General features: G+C 42.5%; 1 protein-coding gene across 2 annotated transcripts in view; it reads right to left on the reverse strand.

Annotated features, from left to right (window-relative positions):
- Window positions 1-17,778, reverse strand: part of TEDC1 (tubulin epsilon and delta complex 1) — a 161,383-nt gene that overhangs the window by 38,893 nt on the left and 104,712 nt on the right. For both annotated transcript variants that reach the window (XM_073356246.1, XM_073356245.1), the window contains one exon: window positions 3,556-3,768. In XM_073356246.1, the coding sequence (XP_073212347.1) occupies window positions 3,556-3,768 (213 nt within the window). The remainder of the gene's footprint in view (window positions 1-3,555; window positions 3,769-17,778) is intronic.

Genomic DNA, 17,778 nt, shown 5'->3' on the forward strand with positions numbered 1-17,778 from the left:
GAATCATCTGACTTTCTGCTTCCCAAAAGGCGCTGTCATCTAGTGTTACAGAATGGTTCTTTGTAGGATGTGGAACGGGTGGCACTTCTGATAAACCATCCTTTTAACATCACATCTCACTGTATTGCCTTTGTTTCAATGGTTATACCTTCCATTACATTCACTGAATCTCAGACATACTGCAACGTATGACCAGGACATCAACCAAGTACACAAATCCAGGACAAAAAGAAAAGAAGTACTTGTGGCACCTTAGAGACTAACCAATTTATCTGAGCATAAGCTTTCGTGAGCTACAGCTCACTTCATCGGATGCATACTGTGGAAACTGCAGAAGACATTATATACACAGAGACCATGAAACAATACCTACTCCCACCCCACTCTCCTGCTGGTAATAGCTTATCTAAAGTGATCACTCTCCTTACAATGTGTATGATAATCGAGTTGGGCCATTTCCAGCACAAATCCAGGTTTTGTGCTGGAAATGGCCCAACTCGATTATCATACACATTGTAAGGAGAGTGATCACTTTAGATAAGCTATTACCAGCAGGAGAGTGGGGTGGGAGGAGGTATTGTTTCATGGTCTCTGTGTATATAATGTCTTCTGCAGTTTCCACAGTATGCATCCGATGAAGTGAGCTGTAGCTCAAGAAAGCTTATGCTCAAATAAATTGGTTAGTCTCTAAGGTGCCACAAGTACTCCTTTTCTTTTTGCGAATACAGACTAACACAGCTGTTACTCTGAAATCCAGGACATTTATTTCAATGTGCAATTAATGAATCCTTACCTTTTTCTTTTATAAAAGTAAGGAAATGAAACCCCAAAAGTTACATTAATGCAATCTTAAAGTGGAGATTTTAAATACACAACGTTATTATGGCATTAATATTATTTAATATGAAGGCAGTATTTAAGAGCATTTATGGTAATATATATATAGAAGTCAGAGTTTACTTTGCTCCGGGAACCATACACTGGAATTTTATTTTTTAAAGTTCAAAATCTCAGCTCCCTTATTGCTTTAAAGTAGATTTTCCCATTCAACAGAAGAATGCTATTGGTTGGCCAATGCAATCACAGCTTTAGAAACAGTGGTCAGCCCGTACAAAGCAGCCAAACAAAGGGAAAGAGCTAACTGCAACCATCTCCCCTGCTTTTTGATCCCACATGACACTCTCTCCACAGCTGCTCTCTCCTGTGGTGACCTCTCCTCTCACATCCATCACCCCAAAATGGTTCATGTACCTGTTTTCCATATATCAGCAACTTCTACCTCACTCTCTTGATCAACATTCCATTAGCCTCTATTCTCCCCATGCCCTATTGTCTTTCACCCTACAGTTTTTCCAACCAACTTCTTGGATTTTGATTGCTGTCTCTTCCTCTCATGACAGTCATCCTTCATGACTTAAGCCTCCTGTCTGACACCTCAACATCCTGTCTTTCTCCCCCTCTGACTCATTTGACCTTCAACCCTGGATCAACCCCACTTGTCAGAAGGGCCACTTACCCATCCTTGTCTTCATTACACCTGCTCCCCTCACCGTTTCCGAATATCCGAGTTCCCCCTCTACAACCACCACCAGATCCTTAACACACACATTCCCTGATTCACCTACCTCCACCTGGCCTTGTCATGAGCTCCAATCCATCAACTTCTAGGACTTCTCTTCCACACTCCAATGTCAGATGTCCAATCCTTCCACTACACTTGGTTCTTTTGCCTGTCCCACCACGAAGTCCATTTCGCTAACCCCACAACCTTGGCTCACTCCCAATGTTCTCCTGCTCCTGGCCACTGAATGCCCCTGGAGAAAGTCCACTGGCCACAAAGACTTCTTCCACTTCAACTGTGTTCTCTTCTCCTTCAGTTCTACTGTATTCCTGGCAAGCAACACTATTCCTCTCTTGCTGACTCCCACTCAATTCCTGTTACCTCATTGCAACCTTCCACTCCCTTCTGAAAACCTCCTCCCTCTCAACTTCCTCAGCCATCTCTAGGAGATGAAAACTGACAAGACCTGCTGTAATAAATGGAGTGGGGGTAGCTCCCTTTTATGGACACCCAGCCAGCCAGTTAGCTATAAAATTCCTCTTGGTAGCTGTTCTCTACTTGCTTTACCCGTAAAGGGTTAACAAGCCCACAGGTTAATAAAAAAAAAAAAAAGAAGAAGTGGGCACCTCACCAAAAGAGCCAATGGGAAGGTAGAACTTTTTAGAATCGGGAAAGAAACTTTCCCTTTGTCTCAGAGTAGCAGCTGTCTTAGTATGTATTCGCAAAAAAAAAAACAGGAGTACTCGTGGCACCTTAGAGACTTTAGTGTATTTGTTAGTCTCTAAGGTGCCACAAGTACTCCTGGTTTTTCCCCCTTCGTCTGTTGTTCTCTCTGGGCTGCAGGGACACGGAGCAGCAATGCTATAAGCAGGAATGCTGTGTAAGGTTTGAACCAGGTATGAAAAATTATCTTCCATATCTAGAAGGAATCATTGGAAGGCAGGGAATGTTTAGAAGATGCAGTTAGGTTTATTTCTGTTTATTTTTTAAGGCTTGTGGACTCCACTGTGCAAACCCCAGATGCTTTTGTTTGCTTGCAACCTTTAAACTGAACCCCCAAGAAAGCTATTTTGGGTGCTTAATTTTTGGAACTGCTCTTTTAAAATCTAGCAAAAGCCTAAGTTCCAAATGTAGTTTCTTCCTTTTTGTTTTTAATAAAATTTACCTTTTTTAGGAACAGGATTGGATTTTTGGTGTCCTAAGAGGTTTGTGCATATATTGTTTGATTAGCTGGTGGCAACAGCTAATTTTCTTTGTTTTCTTTCTCAGCTCTTCCCCCCGGGGAGGGCTTGAGGGTACCACACAGGGAGGAATTCCCAAGTGCTCCTTCCTGGGTTCAAAGGTGTGATTTTTTGCATTTAGGTAGTGGCAGCGTTTACCAAGCCAAGGTCAGAGAAAAGCTGTAACCTTGGGAGTTTAATACAAACCTGGAGTGGCCAGTATTAATTTTTAGAATCCTTGTGGGCCCCCACCTTCTGCACTCGAAGCGACAGAGTGGGGATTCAGCCTTAACACCTGCCATGACCGCCCACACTTTTCTCTTTGATTAACCTCTCCTCCTTTGCCACCACCACAAACACTATGATTTCCCATCTGATGTCCGATTCTTCCCCTCCATTAGGCCCAATGATCCCAACCTCTCCTGCCTCCCTCTCCTCCATAGTCACTATCCTCTTACTCCTCCCCTCACTATGCAAGCACATCTGTCTGGTTTCAGAATGTATCCTCATTGGAGTAGGGACCACCACATCTGTCTGGTTTCTGAATATAACCTCATTGGGGTTGGGACTGTACCTTATTTTTTGTTTGAAAAGCACTTAACACTCTGTGGGCATTATCTGAAACAAGTAATAAATAATCATAGTAAGAGTCACAGGAGTTCTGTGGTGAGAATCAGCTCATGGTTCATACACAGTAGCAGTCATCTTGTCCATGACAATAAAATGGAACAATGAGGTATTTTCCTTAAGTCAAGAAATAAATACAATCCTTACCTTTTCATACCATGCTGACTTCTTGCAAGTTACTAGCTCATGCAGCCCATCATGTAGAGTCACTAGATCTTTGGTCAATTTGTCAATTTCTCCAATAATATTGCTAGCAATGTGGCAACACAAGTTAGCATTTGGCAAAGTGTTTTTCTCTTTACAAACATCTTCTGACTTGAATGTATTCGCATCTTCAGATAGGGTATCTAATACAGTTTCCTAAAGGAAAAAATACATGGTAAAAGTTCATTAACTTTATAGTACCAACCGGAAATAATTTGCTTGCCATGTGTTTCCCCAATATTTAATGTTAAGAACCTACTGTGAATTGACTGTGCTGATCTCAGACACAGTTACTCCACATATTTAAAAAAACAGTACTATTACTGAACAGAACCTGCTCAGCTTGCTAATAAATACATGTTTTAAGGTATTTCTGAATTAGCAAACACCCAACGGGCAGGAAACTGCCTACTGTAAGCTATACTGCACTGCTGTTATTGAAACCAAACACAATCCATGGAATGTAAGATGGTCACAGATCAGTGCTTCAGAAGCTCTGAACATGGCCTCCAGAGATCTGAGGAAGGGGTGTTCTCTTTATGACCTCTATGTTCAAATGTCAGGACTAGAGGGAGAATTTTATATATATATGTATGTATTTAAGGATTATTAATATAATTACTGCACTCAAAGTGAGTAGTGATTATTTCAAACTCTGGCCTAAAACAGTTAATCTGTTTTGTCTTAAAACTTACCCATACAAGCATCAGTCTTGAACTCAGTGCACAATGGCTATCTAAGGCCATGTCTACACTACAGGGACTGTAATAACAAAGCTACAATGTCATAGCTATGCCAGCATAACTCCATAGTGTAGACGCAGCAATGGAAGGGGTTTGTCTGCTGCCATCTGAACTCCACCTCCCCAAGCACTGGTAATTAGGTCAATGGAAGGATTCTTCTGTCGACCTAGTTGAACCTACACTGGGAGTTAGATTGGCATAGCTACAGCACTTGCGGGTGGGTGGATTTTTCACACCCCTGAGTGCTGTAGCTATTTAAATGTAGACCAGGCCTGAGGATTTGTCCTGCAGCTCGTCAATATTAGTAGTAGTAGCAGCAGAATAGCACCTTCTACATAAAGTAAACGGGCAAGAGTGAAGTGCTATAGCCCACCAGACCAGGAGTATCAGGTAGATGAGGCTTTCTTCAGACACTTAACAGAAGTTTCCAGATCACAGGCTCTAGTTCTAATGGGGGACTTCAATCACCCTGACATCTGCTGGGAGAGCAATACAGCAGTACACAGACAATCCAGGAAGTTTTTGGAGAGTGTTTGGGACAACTTCCTGGTGCAAGTGCTGGAGGAACAAACTAGGGGTTGAGCTCCTCTTGACCTGCTGCTAACAGGGAAGAATTGGTAGGGGAAGTAAAAGTAGGTGGCAACCTGGGTAGCAGTGACCATGATATGGTCGAGTTCAGGATCCTGACAAAAGGAAGAAAGCGGAGCAGCAAAATACGGACCCTGGACTGCAGAAAAGCAGACTTTGACTCCCTCAGGGAACTGCGAGGCTGAGGGGGAAAGAAGTCCAGGAGAGCTGGCTGTATTTTAAAGAAGCCTTATTGACGGCGCAGGAATAAACCATACCGATGTGCAGAAAGAATAGCAAATATGGCAGGCGACCAGCTTGGCTTAACAGAGAAATCTTTGGTGAGCTTAAACACAAAAAGGAAGCTTACAAGAAGTGGAAACTTGGACAGATTACTAGGGAGGAGTATAAAAATATTGCTCGAGCATGCGGGAATACAAGTACTGTAGTGCAATCTCTATCATGAAAGTTGAACTTACAAATGTGAAATTATGTACAAATAAAACTGAATTCAAAAATAAAAATGTAAAACTTAATTGCCTATGAGTCCAGTCAGTCTTACTTCTTGGTAAGCCAATCAATCACTCAGACAAACAAGGTTGTTTACAATTTGCAGGAGATAATGCTGCCTGCATCCTTTTTACAATGTCACCTGAAAGCATTCGCATGGCATTGTTGTAGCTGGCGTTGCAAGATATTTACATGCCAGATGCGCTAAAGATTCATATGTCTGTTCATGCTTCAACCACCATTCCAGAGGACATGCTTCCATGCTGCTGATGGATTCTGCGTGATAACGATCCAAAGCAGTGTGGACTGGCGCATGTTCATTTTCATCATGAGTCAGATGCCTCCACCAAAAGATTTTTTTTTTTTTTGGTGGTTTGGGTTCTGTAGTTTCCACATCAGAGTGTTGCTCTTTTAAGACTTCTAAAAGCATGCTCCACACTTCGTCCCTCTCAGATTTTGGACAGTACTTCAGATTCTTAAACCTTGGGTCGAGTGCTGTAGCTATTTTTGGAAATCTCACATCGGTACCTTTTTTGCGTTTTGTCAAATCTGCTGTGAAAGTGTTCTTAAAACAAATATGCTGGGTCATCATCAGAGACTGCTATAACATGAAAGGAAACCACCTCTAAATGGGGTTCATGAAATGTCTGCTTGAAGTTCAGTGTAAAACTGGTTTATGGTACTTTCTTCTGCATATGTTGCAGGTGATTTATAGTCACAGGACCACCTTTACCTGGTAGTTTAATGCTCATTATATGTGAAGACATGAACCTACAGCTTTTCAAAGAACTGTAATCTTTTTCTGATAATATAAAGGCAACTCTGACCAAAAGCACCCTTGTACTCACACCCTTCACACTATCGTAATAATCACTGTACAATATATGTCTTGTGAGGTTTCATTTGAAAACAAATAACTCACTGGTCAATAACAGCATGGTGAAATGTATGTAGCAATATTATATGTAAAGTTATGAAATCGCCTTGTACGATATAGTTAGCACATGTTCAAATACACACAGGCCTGACTCAGCAAAAGTTGTTAAACAGATCTATCCAGGGCCGGATTTCCAGTTACTCACAGTAGACTCAAGCTTAGGGATGCCGACGTTCTAGAGGTGCCTAAAAATTCAAGGTTTGTTGCTCCTGGCTCCCGGCAGGGAGCGGGGCCAGATGAGGGGGAGACAGCCCCACACAGCCCGGCTGAAGCATTCCTGGCAGCATGGAAGGTGAAGCAGCCTCCTGGGGCAGGGGAAGAACTCAGAGCAGTCCAACGCAGGGGGCGCTGCTGGGCAAGTGGGTCCTGAGGGAACCCGACCTGGGCAGGCCCTGCTCCTGCTCCAACCTGGCTGATTGTGCTCCTTCCAAAGGGCCATGGTGATCCCCGACCGGCCCTGACCACGCTGCTGGTTCAGCCTGGAGGACAGAGTCATCTCCCAACAGGGCCGGTGAGTGAGGCTGGCGGGCAGAAGGGCACGGGAGAGTGGGTCTCTAGGGGAAGGTTGTGGGGGAGGTCTGTGGGTGTTGGGGTACTGGGGCTGTGCGGTGGGGTGCCTAAAAGTTAAAAGTCGGGAGTAACTCCACTGCATGTGGTGGCTCAGCGCTCCTGGCTGCCACCGGGCAGCAGGAGCAGGACCTCCAGAGTTCTGAGCCACCATGAGTGCCCCTTCTACAGCTCCGAGCTGCCACAGGCAGTGAGAGACCCTGGAGCTCTGAGCTCCTGCGGGCGGTGGGGGGAAGTGCAGAGCTGGGGCCCCCGCAGCTGCCCATCCACCCAGGGGTGCTTAGGGGCTCGCAAGGTGTAAATCCGGACCTAGATCTATCATAAACCAAGGCACGTCTGTTTACCTCAATTTACATATATGTAGTAAACATGGTCCTCAAGGCAGCAGGAAGAGGAGTTGGCAGGAGACCAGGCAAATTTGCATTACAGCAAACACAGGGGGGTGAAAAGAAAACACGGAGCCTTCTGCACCACTAGACTCCAAGTCACGTTCTTTACAGTTTGACTAAACTTTGTTTTGAGGGGTAGCCCTCAGAAGAATCCACTTCAAAGGTTCACTAAAATATAAAAAAAAAAGAGCAGAAAACAGAGAGCTCTATCTCTCTCATGCACCTTAGAAGACGAAGGAACCAGCCCTTTGACTTTGTGGAGAGCTCCTGACCTGAGAATTTGGTCAGCCCTTTTGCTGGGAACCTGTGGTAAGGATTTTTACTTTGAACCAATTCTAGCTTCTTAAGTTCTAGCTACTAGGAATCGTCTTATCTTTATTTTTCTTGTAACCATTCCTGACTTTAATACCTTACACTGTACTCACTTAAAATCTCTCTTTGTAATTAAATAAACTTGTTTTATTTTTAACCTAAACTAATCCATTGTTGTGTTTAAACTGATCTGTTTGGTAACTCCAGCTAAAGAAGTAAACTGTTGAATATTGGCCTTTTACAGGGGCAATGGACTTTTAATACCTGAACTGCCCAGGAGAGGGTGGGACAGTGCAGAATGCATATTTTGGGGAAATCTGGGATTGGTAGTGTGTTGGGGTCACTCTGCAGGCAGTAACCAAGGGTGGTGGAAGCCAGAGTGTGACTGGAGAGTTGCTGACAGGCTGCTGGGGTCACAGTTGCTGGACCAGGTCTGTGGTTACACACAGACACTCAGGAAGTGACCTGCATGCTCTTAGGCTGTTAGTGCATGGCCCAGGTTGGGAACTACAGCACCCACGTTGTGGGGCAGGCAGTGACACAGCCCCTCACTTTGCATGCCAGAATGTGACAAATGCCTTCTCTGTGAACGCTATCTTTTTATTGTAAAATGATTTTACAATGCTTTATGGAGAATTTGCTACTTCCAGTCCAGTGGAGTTCACAAATACTGAGAATGTCTATGGGAAAGGATGCAGCTCTAGTTTTAAGTTCACCAATTAACATTCCTGCTTTGCAGTGTAGTTGTAGCCATGTCAGTTCATACTGCATTGTCACATTCCATGTTCCAATGTGCATTCATTTTGGTACTGTGCAATCTGTTCTTTCCTAGCAAACGTTTCACAACTGCCAAAGTTCCCAAACTGCTGGCATGGACCTTTTAAGGCTGGGCGTCATCTGAACCAGTACGGACGTTGTTTTGATTTTTGCTCATTTTGCCAGTTTTTTGGCTTGAGAGAGTACCTAGACTCCCAGCCACCCCAAGTTTAGGCAGCCCCTCCTATCAGTCACCCATTGAGGGTGCCCATGTTGCCCCATGAGAAGATTGGAGAAGCACATTGGAATTGTGGCCTAGTCTGATCCCCACTCCCACTTAAGGTACCATGGGGTTGTCCCTGCCAGTTTTGACTCACCAGCAAGATCTGCTAGCAGGAAATCCACTCAACCTTTGCAAACCCCAAAACCTACCAAGAAGAAAAAATGGAAGTGTATCAAGAACATCTGTAAACTTAAGACTACTCTCAGTAGAAAAACAAATGCAGAAAGCTCAGCAAGGAACTAAAAGTCACTCTCCAAAAGACTACAACTGAGTGGCTCCAGAGAAAAAGCTAACAGCTTGAAAAACAAACACTTTAAAAAAAGGAACATAAGAGGACTTTTTCAGGAAGTTGGATTACTTATCAATAAAGTTAACATGTAACAAGTCAGCTATACAGTAGATAAAGATCAAAAGAATATTTTCATCAGCTACTGAATGTGAAGAGTCAAATGGACCCAACTTTCCCCTGAGACCATCAACTGCAAAGACAATAACAAAGAACATATAGAAAAGGAGTAGTTGTGGCACCTTAGAGACTAACAACATATAGTGGAAACAGAAACCAAAACCACAATCATGTCTCTGAAAAATAACAAGGCACCTGGTCCAGATGGTATACCGCCTGAACTGTTAAAACATGGCAAAAAAGGCACTGTCATGCTCCTTTGCAAACTAAGCAACCTCAATTGGAGGAAGGGTGAAGTACCTGAATGTTGGGAACACTCAACCACTGTAGCACTCTTCAAGAAAGGTGACAATTGTAAAACAAGAATACTGACAAACCATCTGCAGAAAAGCTGCAAACATTTGAAATGAGGTGCCTGTACTGTACCCTAGATGTGACAAGGCTAGATAGACTATAAAATGACATTTACATAAAAATTGTAGAGTTGAAGTTTTCCATGCTTGGTCTCTGTTTGATGGCAAAAATCCTCTCAGGCATTTTTAAGTGCTGAAAGGGTAAAAATATATATATTTGTCCTGTTCTCTAATTTTGATATTTAACTCAAAAGTGGTTGAAATCTGAATTTTCCAAGTTGACATGGAAATAGTTATTAATAACTGCTTTAGTAACGCTGTCCAATACTTTGCTAATGTTCATCTGATGAAGTGGGTTCTAGCCCACAAAAGCTTATGCCCAAAAATGTTTTTAATCTCTAAGGTGCCACAAGGACTCCTCGTTTTTACTAATATCTATATTTTATAATAATATCTGTTTATACATTTAAAAAGTTGTTTTAAAACAATGTTACAAACATTTGAAAACAAAGAGCTGAGAAGTTGTAGTTGAAAATTCTCCAAACTGCTAGCTAGCTGCACACTGAAAATGAATGCAGTCAGCATGCATGCACATAGAGGAGTTCACCACACAGGTATTTTGTTACAGAAATGTAAAAACTCAGCTGCTGAAGCTGGAGGAAATTAAGAGTGTGAGAGGCTTAATCATTTCAGAGCAACAGGTCTCCAGCAAGTCAGCAGCAGAGCCCACTTGGATCTTATATGCCTTGTGTTTTGCTGTGTGGAGCATGAAGATACTTTGGGGACTGATACTGTATTCTATGAAGGGATAGACAGATTAGAGAGAGGCTTGTGGGCAAGCCCTTCAGACCCGCTATAAGGAGATTAGAAACACCTTGGTAGCTGCTGAACCCAATTAGAACCAAACAAGGTTGCTAAGATCCACCAATGAAACCTGGCCTCGTTTTTCCAGGTCTTTTATATTCAGACATAATGATGCTGCTTCAGCCATTAATGTGCTACAGAGTGTGCTCTAGGGCAGTGGTGGGCAAAATGGAGCGCGACCCCAAGAGGGGTGCAGAGGAATGTTCAGGGGTGAGCGTTAGTGCTAGGCGGCTGGTGCCAGCCCCGTACAGCAGGGCCCAGGCCAGCCCCCACGGGGCCAGGGAGGAAGTACAGTCTTCACCCCCCCCTTACTCACCTCAGCAGGTAACCCAGCCTGTGGGTCAATGTGACACACTGATTGCTGTTCCCAGCAGCCTCTGCTCCCAGTACTGGCTCCACCCCCAGGGAGCATCACACATACCTTCCCCCACCCTGAAAACCTGAGGGAGGAGGTACTGGCCCTGCCCTAGCAATGTAGCCTGTGTGCAAGGTAGAAACAGCGCACTGCTGAGGTAGCCTTGGCTGTGCAATAATGGAGGCGAGGCATGGACAGACTTTTAAGGATAAGGGAGGGCGTGACTGGAAAAGTTTGCACACACCACTGCTCTAGGGAGGCCTATCCATCTCTTGCACTGGGGTACCAAAGAAATGATTTTTTAGGTAGCCTATAATCTGGCATCCTTAAAAGATGTGCCAAATATGTCCAGCTCTTCTTCTAGACTACTTAGAATCACAGAAGATTAGGGTTGGAAAAGACCTCAGGAGGTCATCTAGTCCAACCCCCTGCTCAAAGCAGGAACAACCCCAACTAAATCATCCCAGCTAGGGCTTTGTCAAGTCAGGCCTTAAAAACCTCTAAGGATGGAGATTCCACCACCTCCCTAGGTAACCCATTCCAGTGCTTCACCACCCTCCTAGTGAAATAGTATTTCCTAATATCCAACCTAGACCTCCCCCACTGCAACTTGAGACCATTGCTCCTTGTTCTGTCATCTGCCACCACTGAGAACAGCCTAGCTCCATCCTCTTTGGAACCCCCCTTCAGGTAGCTGAAGGATGCTATCAAATCCCCCCTCACTCTTCTCTTCTGCAGACCAAACAAGCCCAGTTCCCTCAACCTCTCCTCGTAAGTCATGTGCCCCAACCCCCCGATCATTTTCATTGCCCCTCTGCTGGATTCTCTCCAATTTGCCCACATCCTTTCTGTAGTGGGGGGCCCAAAACTGGATGCAATACTCCAGATGTGGCCTCACCAGTGCCGAACAGAGGGGAATAATCACTTCCCTTGATCTGCTGGCAATGCTCCCACTAATACATCATAGAAGGCAATCAGGTTGGTCAGGCATGACTTGCCCTTGGAGAATCCATGTTGACTGTTCCTGATCATCTTCCTCTCCTCCAACTGCTTCAAAATGGTTTCCGTGAGGACCTGCTCCATGTCTTTTCCAGGGACTGAGGTGAGTCTGTAGTTCTCTGGGTTCTCCTTCTTCCCTTTTTTAAAGATGGGCACTATATTTGCCTTTTTCCAATAGTCCAGGACCTCTCCCAATCGCCATGAGTTTTCAAGATAATGGCCAATGGCTCTGCAATCACATCAGCCAATTTCCTCGGCACCCTTGGATGCATTAGATCTGGACCCATGGACTTGTGCATGTCCAGCTTTTCTAAATAGTCCTTAACCTGTTCTTTCATCACTGAGGGCTGCTCACCTCCTCACCATACTTGCACAGGACAGAAGTGTGAGAGCTGAACTTATCTCGGAAGACCGACGCCAAAGAAGCATTGAGTACTTCAGTTTTTTCCACATCATCTGTCACTAAGTTGCCTCTGCCATTCATTAAGGTCCCACACTTTCCCTGACCTTTTTCTTGTTGCTAACATACCTGTAGAAAACCTTCTTGTTACCCTTCACATCCCTTACTAACTGCAACGCCAGTTGTGTTTTGGCCTTCCTGATTACACCTCTTCTTGTATTGTTGTCGGTAATGATGCCCATTCTAGTGTTTCTTCATTACTTATTTTATCAGTCCCTTTTACTTTGAATATTCTAAGCCGACACATACATTGAGAGCTATTAAGTTTGTGCTGGATTGACTTATTTTTCCAGGACTCATTCTTGGAGGATGTTTAGGACATAGCTTCTAAAGATTTTAAGTTTGGTGTTTTTGCTAATCACATTAGACTTTCATCCTGTGTTAAGTTTTTTTAAATACAGCACTTGCTTCACCTATGCTGTCACCAGTATCACGAATTATGCTACCCATATAATTAAATTTATTAACAGTTTTCAAGGTTTCTCCTTCCAAGTACATAAAATCAGTAGGTAAATTAACTTTCATAATTTCCATCTTTGATTTAGTGATAATAAGACCTATTTGTTTGGTATAGTATTTAATTACACAATCATACCCTACTATTTTCCCCTAAGACTGGGAGTTCAGTATTTAAATATTTAAGGCAAAATTCTAAGCCAAGGCTTTATTCAGTCAAATTTTAAGTAATCTAGATATGCCGATTTATACAGAATTACTTTTTTTACCGTCCCCCATCCCCAAATTTAACATTTTTTATCAACAGCTCCTCATTTCTCATGGTTAATTATCCATATTATATAGTCCTCCCCACGCCCTATTTTTCATACTAGAATTTTAGAAAGCATTTCAGTAGCAGAGCTATTTTAGAAACCTAATTAATTTAATCTCCCTCACTACTGAATGAGCCTTGTTCCTCTCTAGCATTTTTATACTGACAGATTTGTAACAGCCATTCTTAAACCAGTCCTGGCCAATGAAAGGGTTGAAAACATCTAGTATTCCTGATAACAGGGATAGTCAACATTTGGTAGCATTAACACATTTTGCTGTCCTTTTCTTGCCCCTACAAGCCTTAACTGACACTGCAGTCTCATTTAGTTCCTGCCCCCTTTCTTCATTTCTAGGACAGTTTCATTTCTAGGTTCACGTCTTTGAGCAGCCCAGCAAGAGGGTATGTCAATTAAAAACCCATGGCTGGCCCATGCCAGTGGGCTTGAGCTAAGGGGTTGTTCAACTGAAGTGTAGACGTTTGGGCTTGACCCTGTGAGGTGGGAGAGTCCCAGAGCTTGGACTTCAGCCCCAGCCCAAATGTCTACACATCCATTAAACAGCCCTTTAAGGCTGAGCCCCATGAGCCAGAGTCAGCTGGCACAGGCCAGCCACAGGTGTCTAACTGCAGTGTAGACATACCTTAAAATGGTCACTTTTTCCATGAATTCTCCATTTCTGGGGAAGTTTAGTCTGTTGTCCTTTGACCATAGTGCTTTTTTAAATGCTCCAATCTTCTTCCACACTTGTGAGCAATAACACTTCCCCCTCCCATTGCTCCATGCTCACTAACTTGTTTTATTCCCCACAATATACATTTTTGAACCCAATTCCTTTGGAGGGCTACATCCTGTAAACCTATTGCTCACCACGTGTGACTGATACTAAGATTTCCTATTAGTCTCATACTTTCAGTTCTTCTCTATTAGAGCAAAGTGGATCAAGTTAGTGTCTCTATTTAAATTTTTTATTAAAGCTAATGTTAAAAAAAGTATATAATACATAGGTTGAGAAAAGAGTGTCTGTACATCTGGGTATAGTCCTTAGATTATCCACAAATACAAAGTTTGTTTTTAAAAGTCATATGATACATAAAGTACATAATCAGCAATAACCCAACTTTAGGTGAATAGATTTAATACAGTTTAGATATTAAAATCCAAATACTCGGATACATCAGCCATGAAAAGTTGTGCAGAGATTTGGTTGTGGAAAGCAAATATATCAATGAGTGGAGATTGTCCCTCAGTAATTGAGAATTAGGTAGGTTGTCCATTTAGAAAATACAATCCTCAAGGAAAGTATTTCAGTTACTTTCCTGACTGCGCTTCTCAAAATTGTGTTCTATAACTATTAGAAAATATACTTGTTGCATTAGAACTACTCTTCCAACTCCTCTTCCCATTCCAGGCCTTCTATTATTATTTTATGACACCCAAGAATGTGTTCAATGTCTCATACATGTACAACCTTTGCTTAGACTATACACAAATTTATGTGAATTTCCATTTGTGAAAATCATCAAGTCACATTTCTGTTAGGCCCACTATGACAATTTAGGATATCCTGCCTAATTCCTAATCTGGACCCTGCCAAATTCCAGATGTTTCCGCAGAGAACTCTACTGAATTTAGAAGCCAAGGGGCATAAGAATTAGTAAAGCATGACAACCAGGCTCGGACTTCTGCTAACAATGCTCTGTAAAGGAAGGACATTCCTCTTTGGATTTGCATGGTTCTCATAGAAAAATCAGGAAGAAAGCAGGCTCAGATATTGATGAAGGCAAACACAGAATGCTATCTGTCACAGACTTCAGCACAAGGAAATCTTACAAACTTTTGTCATTACCATTCAAAATGCAGAGACCAACTTCTTTTCTGTCACAGGCCTGTAATTCACAGACTGCTTCCATCTGGTCACAGAACTCAGCCATGCTCACTTTGCTGCAATGAACTATCAAACCATTTCTCAAAGATCCCTTGCATCAGGACAGACTCTGGGGACACCAAGTACAGCAAGATGAGCACTGGACCAACACCACCCTATTTCTAAGAATTCATCCTACTCAGACAACAAGATGTCCCTGAGGTCAAAATACAGTCCAGGCCACCACCCGCCACTCTAATGCAGGCCAGTCCTGGCCAATGAAAGGGTTGAAAACATCTAGTATTCCTGATAACAGGGATAGTCAACATCTCCTGTGAAGAAGGGAATCTATCACTCCAGCCAACACTTAAGACACTAATATGCAACCCCAGCAATATCACAAAACACTGCCCACTGTTTTTGAAAAAGCTGTCTGAGAAGCTGGAAAAGAACGGACTTCAACTTGATCTACCAGTTGCCAGCATCCGAGATCCCTCTCAAAAACATTTCAGGCCAGGTCACAAAACCAAGACAGCAGTGGTTGTTCAGGTGGATGACTTCCTCTTATCCAAGATTCTGTAGATGTCCCTCTGAACTTTGACACAGCATTACATGCTGGCTGATGGTTCTGTCTGGCATGCTGTTTGCATTTGTCCCCTCCAGTTTTCTCAGCGCCTGGCCAAAAAACAGCATCTGGACTAAGAGCAGTTGCCTAAAGCTGGACACTGGTAAGACAGAGGTGATACTGATGGGGACAAGAAGAAACTTACTTCCTGCACTCCAGTCATTAACTGGAACCACAGTCTCTGTGATGTTCTGGACTCCAAATGCATAGAACATGCTGGTGAGCTCAATATATAAATCTGTTAATGACTGGTTATACTAGAAAGATAAATAAACCTAAAACGGTAAGTTGAAAGGTGTGAGGGGCTGGGTAGAAAACTGTACGAGAGCAAGAGACCAAGAGAATAGAATATATTTTTGCTGGAATGGAGTGTACACGAGGCCTTTCTCACACGGCTTCTGCCTCCATGCTTGTGAGTTTAAGGGTTCTGAAAATAAAGTCTTCAAGTTGGCAGATGAGATAAAGCCTGGAGACAGAGAAAGGAAAGAGGAATGTGACAGCCAGAATCCAAGAGACTTGGCTGGCATAGATGACTGGAGAGAAGAGGCCATTCATTGTAAAAATGTTAAATAATCTGGGAGTAAGGAAGCAGATCAGGGAATCTGAACTAAATGTAATTGCCATTCCTCACAGTGAACAGAAGAGCTGCAGGTTACTGTGAGGGAACCACTCAGTCCATCAGCTCAACACACAGCCACAGTAAAATGGAGAAATCAGAAAAAGAAGGTTACTCTCCTGTAACTTGAGTTCTTGGAGATGATCTCTGCGCATTCCCAGAGTGGGAATGTGCAGAGATCATCTCAAAGAACTAAAGAGACCGAATATAAATGGACCGAATATAAATCAAGGCAGTGAGACTGTTAGCCTAGCTCTAAAGTATGTAGACTCCTGTAGAGATAATAGGTGCAGTTCTGCACACTTCCACAGAAAGGGGCTGACAGCACAGATTATACTACTTGGAACAATCTACATGATAAAGAAAGGTTAAGGAATCGGAGTTTATGCTCACTGGTAAAAGGTGGCCTCCAAAATATGAAAGGGATTGATACAGTTGATAGAAATATATTTTTATACTGATGATGACTTAAAATACTAGAGGATGTAATCTAAAAGTTGAGAAAACTATACATAAGAGTAAACAGGAAATCAGATAGAAGTATCCCAAGCAACTGGTGATAAATATATGGGGAAAATTCATCAGGAAAAGTAGCTGATGCAAGCAAAGAGACACTGTGGCTTGCTTCTTAAGGGGAGAATGGATGGGGTCAAATGAAAACCACCGTAGCGTGGAATTAAGAAATGTAGAAGCACTTGTTTTCTGAACCAGATAACCTTTTTCTAATGCAAAAAGTTCTTATGATAATTTTGCTAGATAGAGTTACAACATGGGTCAAAATACATCTTATCTGGGTTCTTTAGTATGTTCTACAGCATTCAAGAACAACAAAAACAGAAAGGAAAGAAAACAGAAATTGATCCCACAGACTGACAGAAAATACACATTTCCAATTAGGAATGATAGCGTGTTAGATTTTCAAATAACGATGTACTATTGGCCAGTATTTATTCAGGACCTCATCCAGCGAGGTGCCGAGCCCATCCTATGATGTTCTCATAGCCTCCACAACCAGCTCAGCACCTCACAGTAGCAGGCCCCTGGTGAGTAGATCAAAACTCCATAGCAACTGCAGTTACAGTTTGCCTGATCTGAACACTTGCTTGTATGATTCTGGATCTGTGCCAATCCTAATGCTGATACTTTTCAGAGCAGCACAATAATAGAGATAAATAAAGCACCCGCTATTATGGAAACAATCACCTTTGCTGACAACACACACGTTCTAGTGGGTTTTGAAGTACTTTTCAATACAGGTTAGATGATTTTCTACTCCTTTATTTTACTCTCTGTATAGAATAAGGTACACTGACAATTAATGGTCCTGCCTCTACAAATTCTGTAACTCATTTTGTTAAATTGCTGTTTAAGAATTATTTTCAGCAGCTGTAAATGCGTGAAAGTTTAATACAGAAGTGAGATGTATAGAAGTCATCAGATGCACAGAGGAAGACACTGATTTTCTGATGATCATTCAACATAGTTCAAGGGGATTTCAACACACTATCTGGCTGGAAAAATGAAGTTGTCTGAAATTTCAACTGCTTACAAATTTAGTTGTCTTTGAGTCTGTTTCTCTTCTGACAATCCATTTAATTTATAACAAAATGTGTGACTGCTATGTTTAAGAAAACAGAAAAGATCAGGCATTTCCATTTGTGATAACTGTAGATGCCTGCAATTCAGCTTCTCTTCCCTCCAGTTTCTTAACTTATCTGAGTAAGTCATACAACAGAGGCTAGAATGATGAGGGAGATCTAATATGTCCTTTAATTTAACTGGCCTCATCT

This window comes from Lepidochelys kempii, chromosome 8 (assembly GCF_965140265.1).
Source record: "Lepidochelys kempii isolate rLepKem1 chromosome 8, rLepKem1.hap2, whole genome shotgun sequence".
In the NCBI taxonomy this organism is placed as follows: domain Eukaryota; kingdom Metazoa; phylum Chordata; order Testudines; family Cheloniidae; genus Lepidochelys; species Lepidochelys kempii.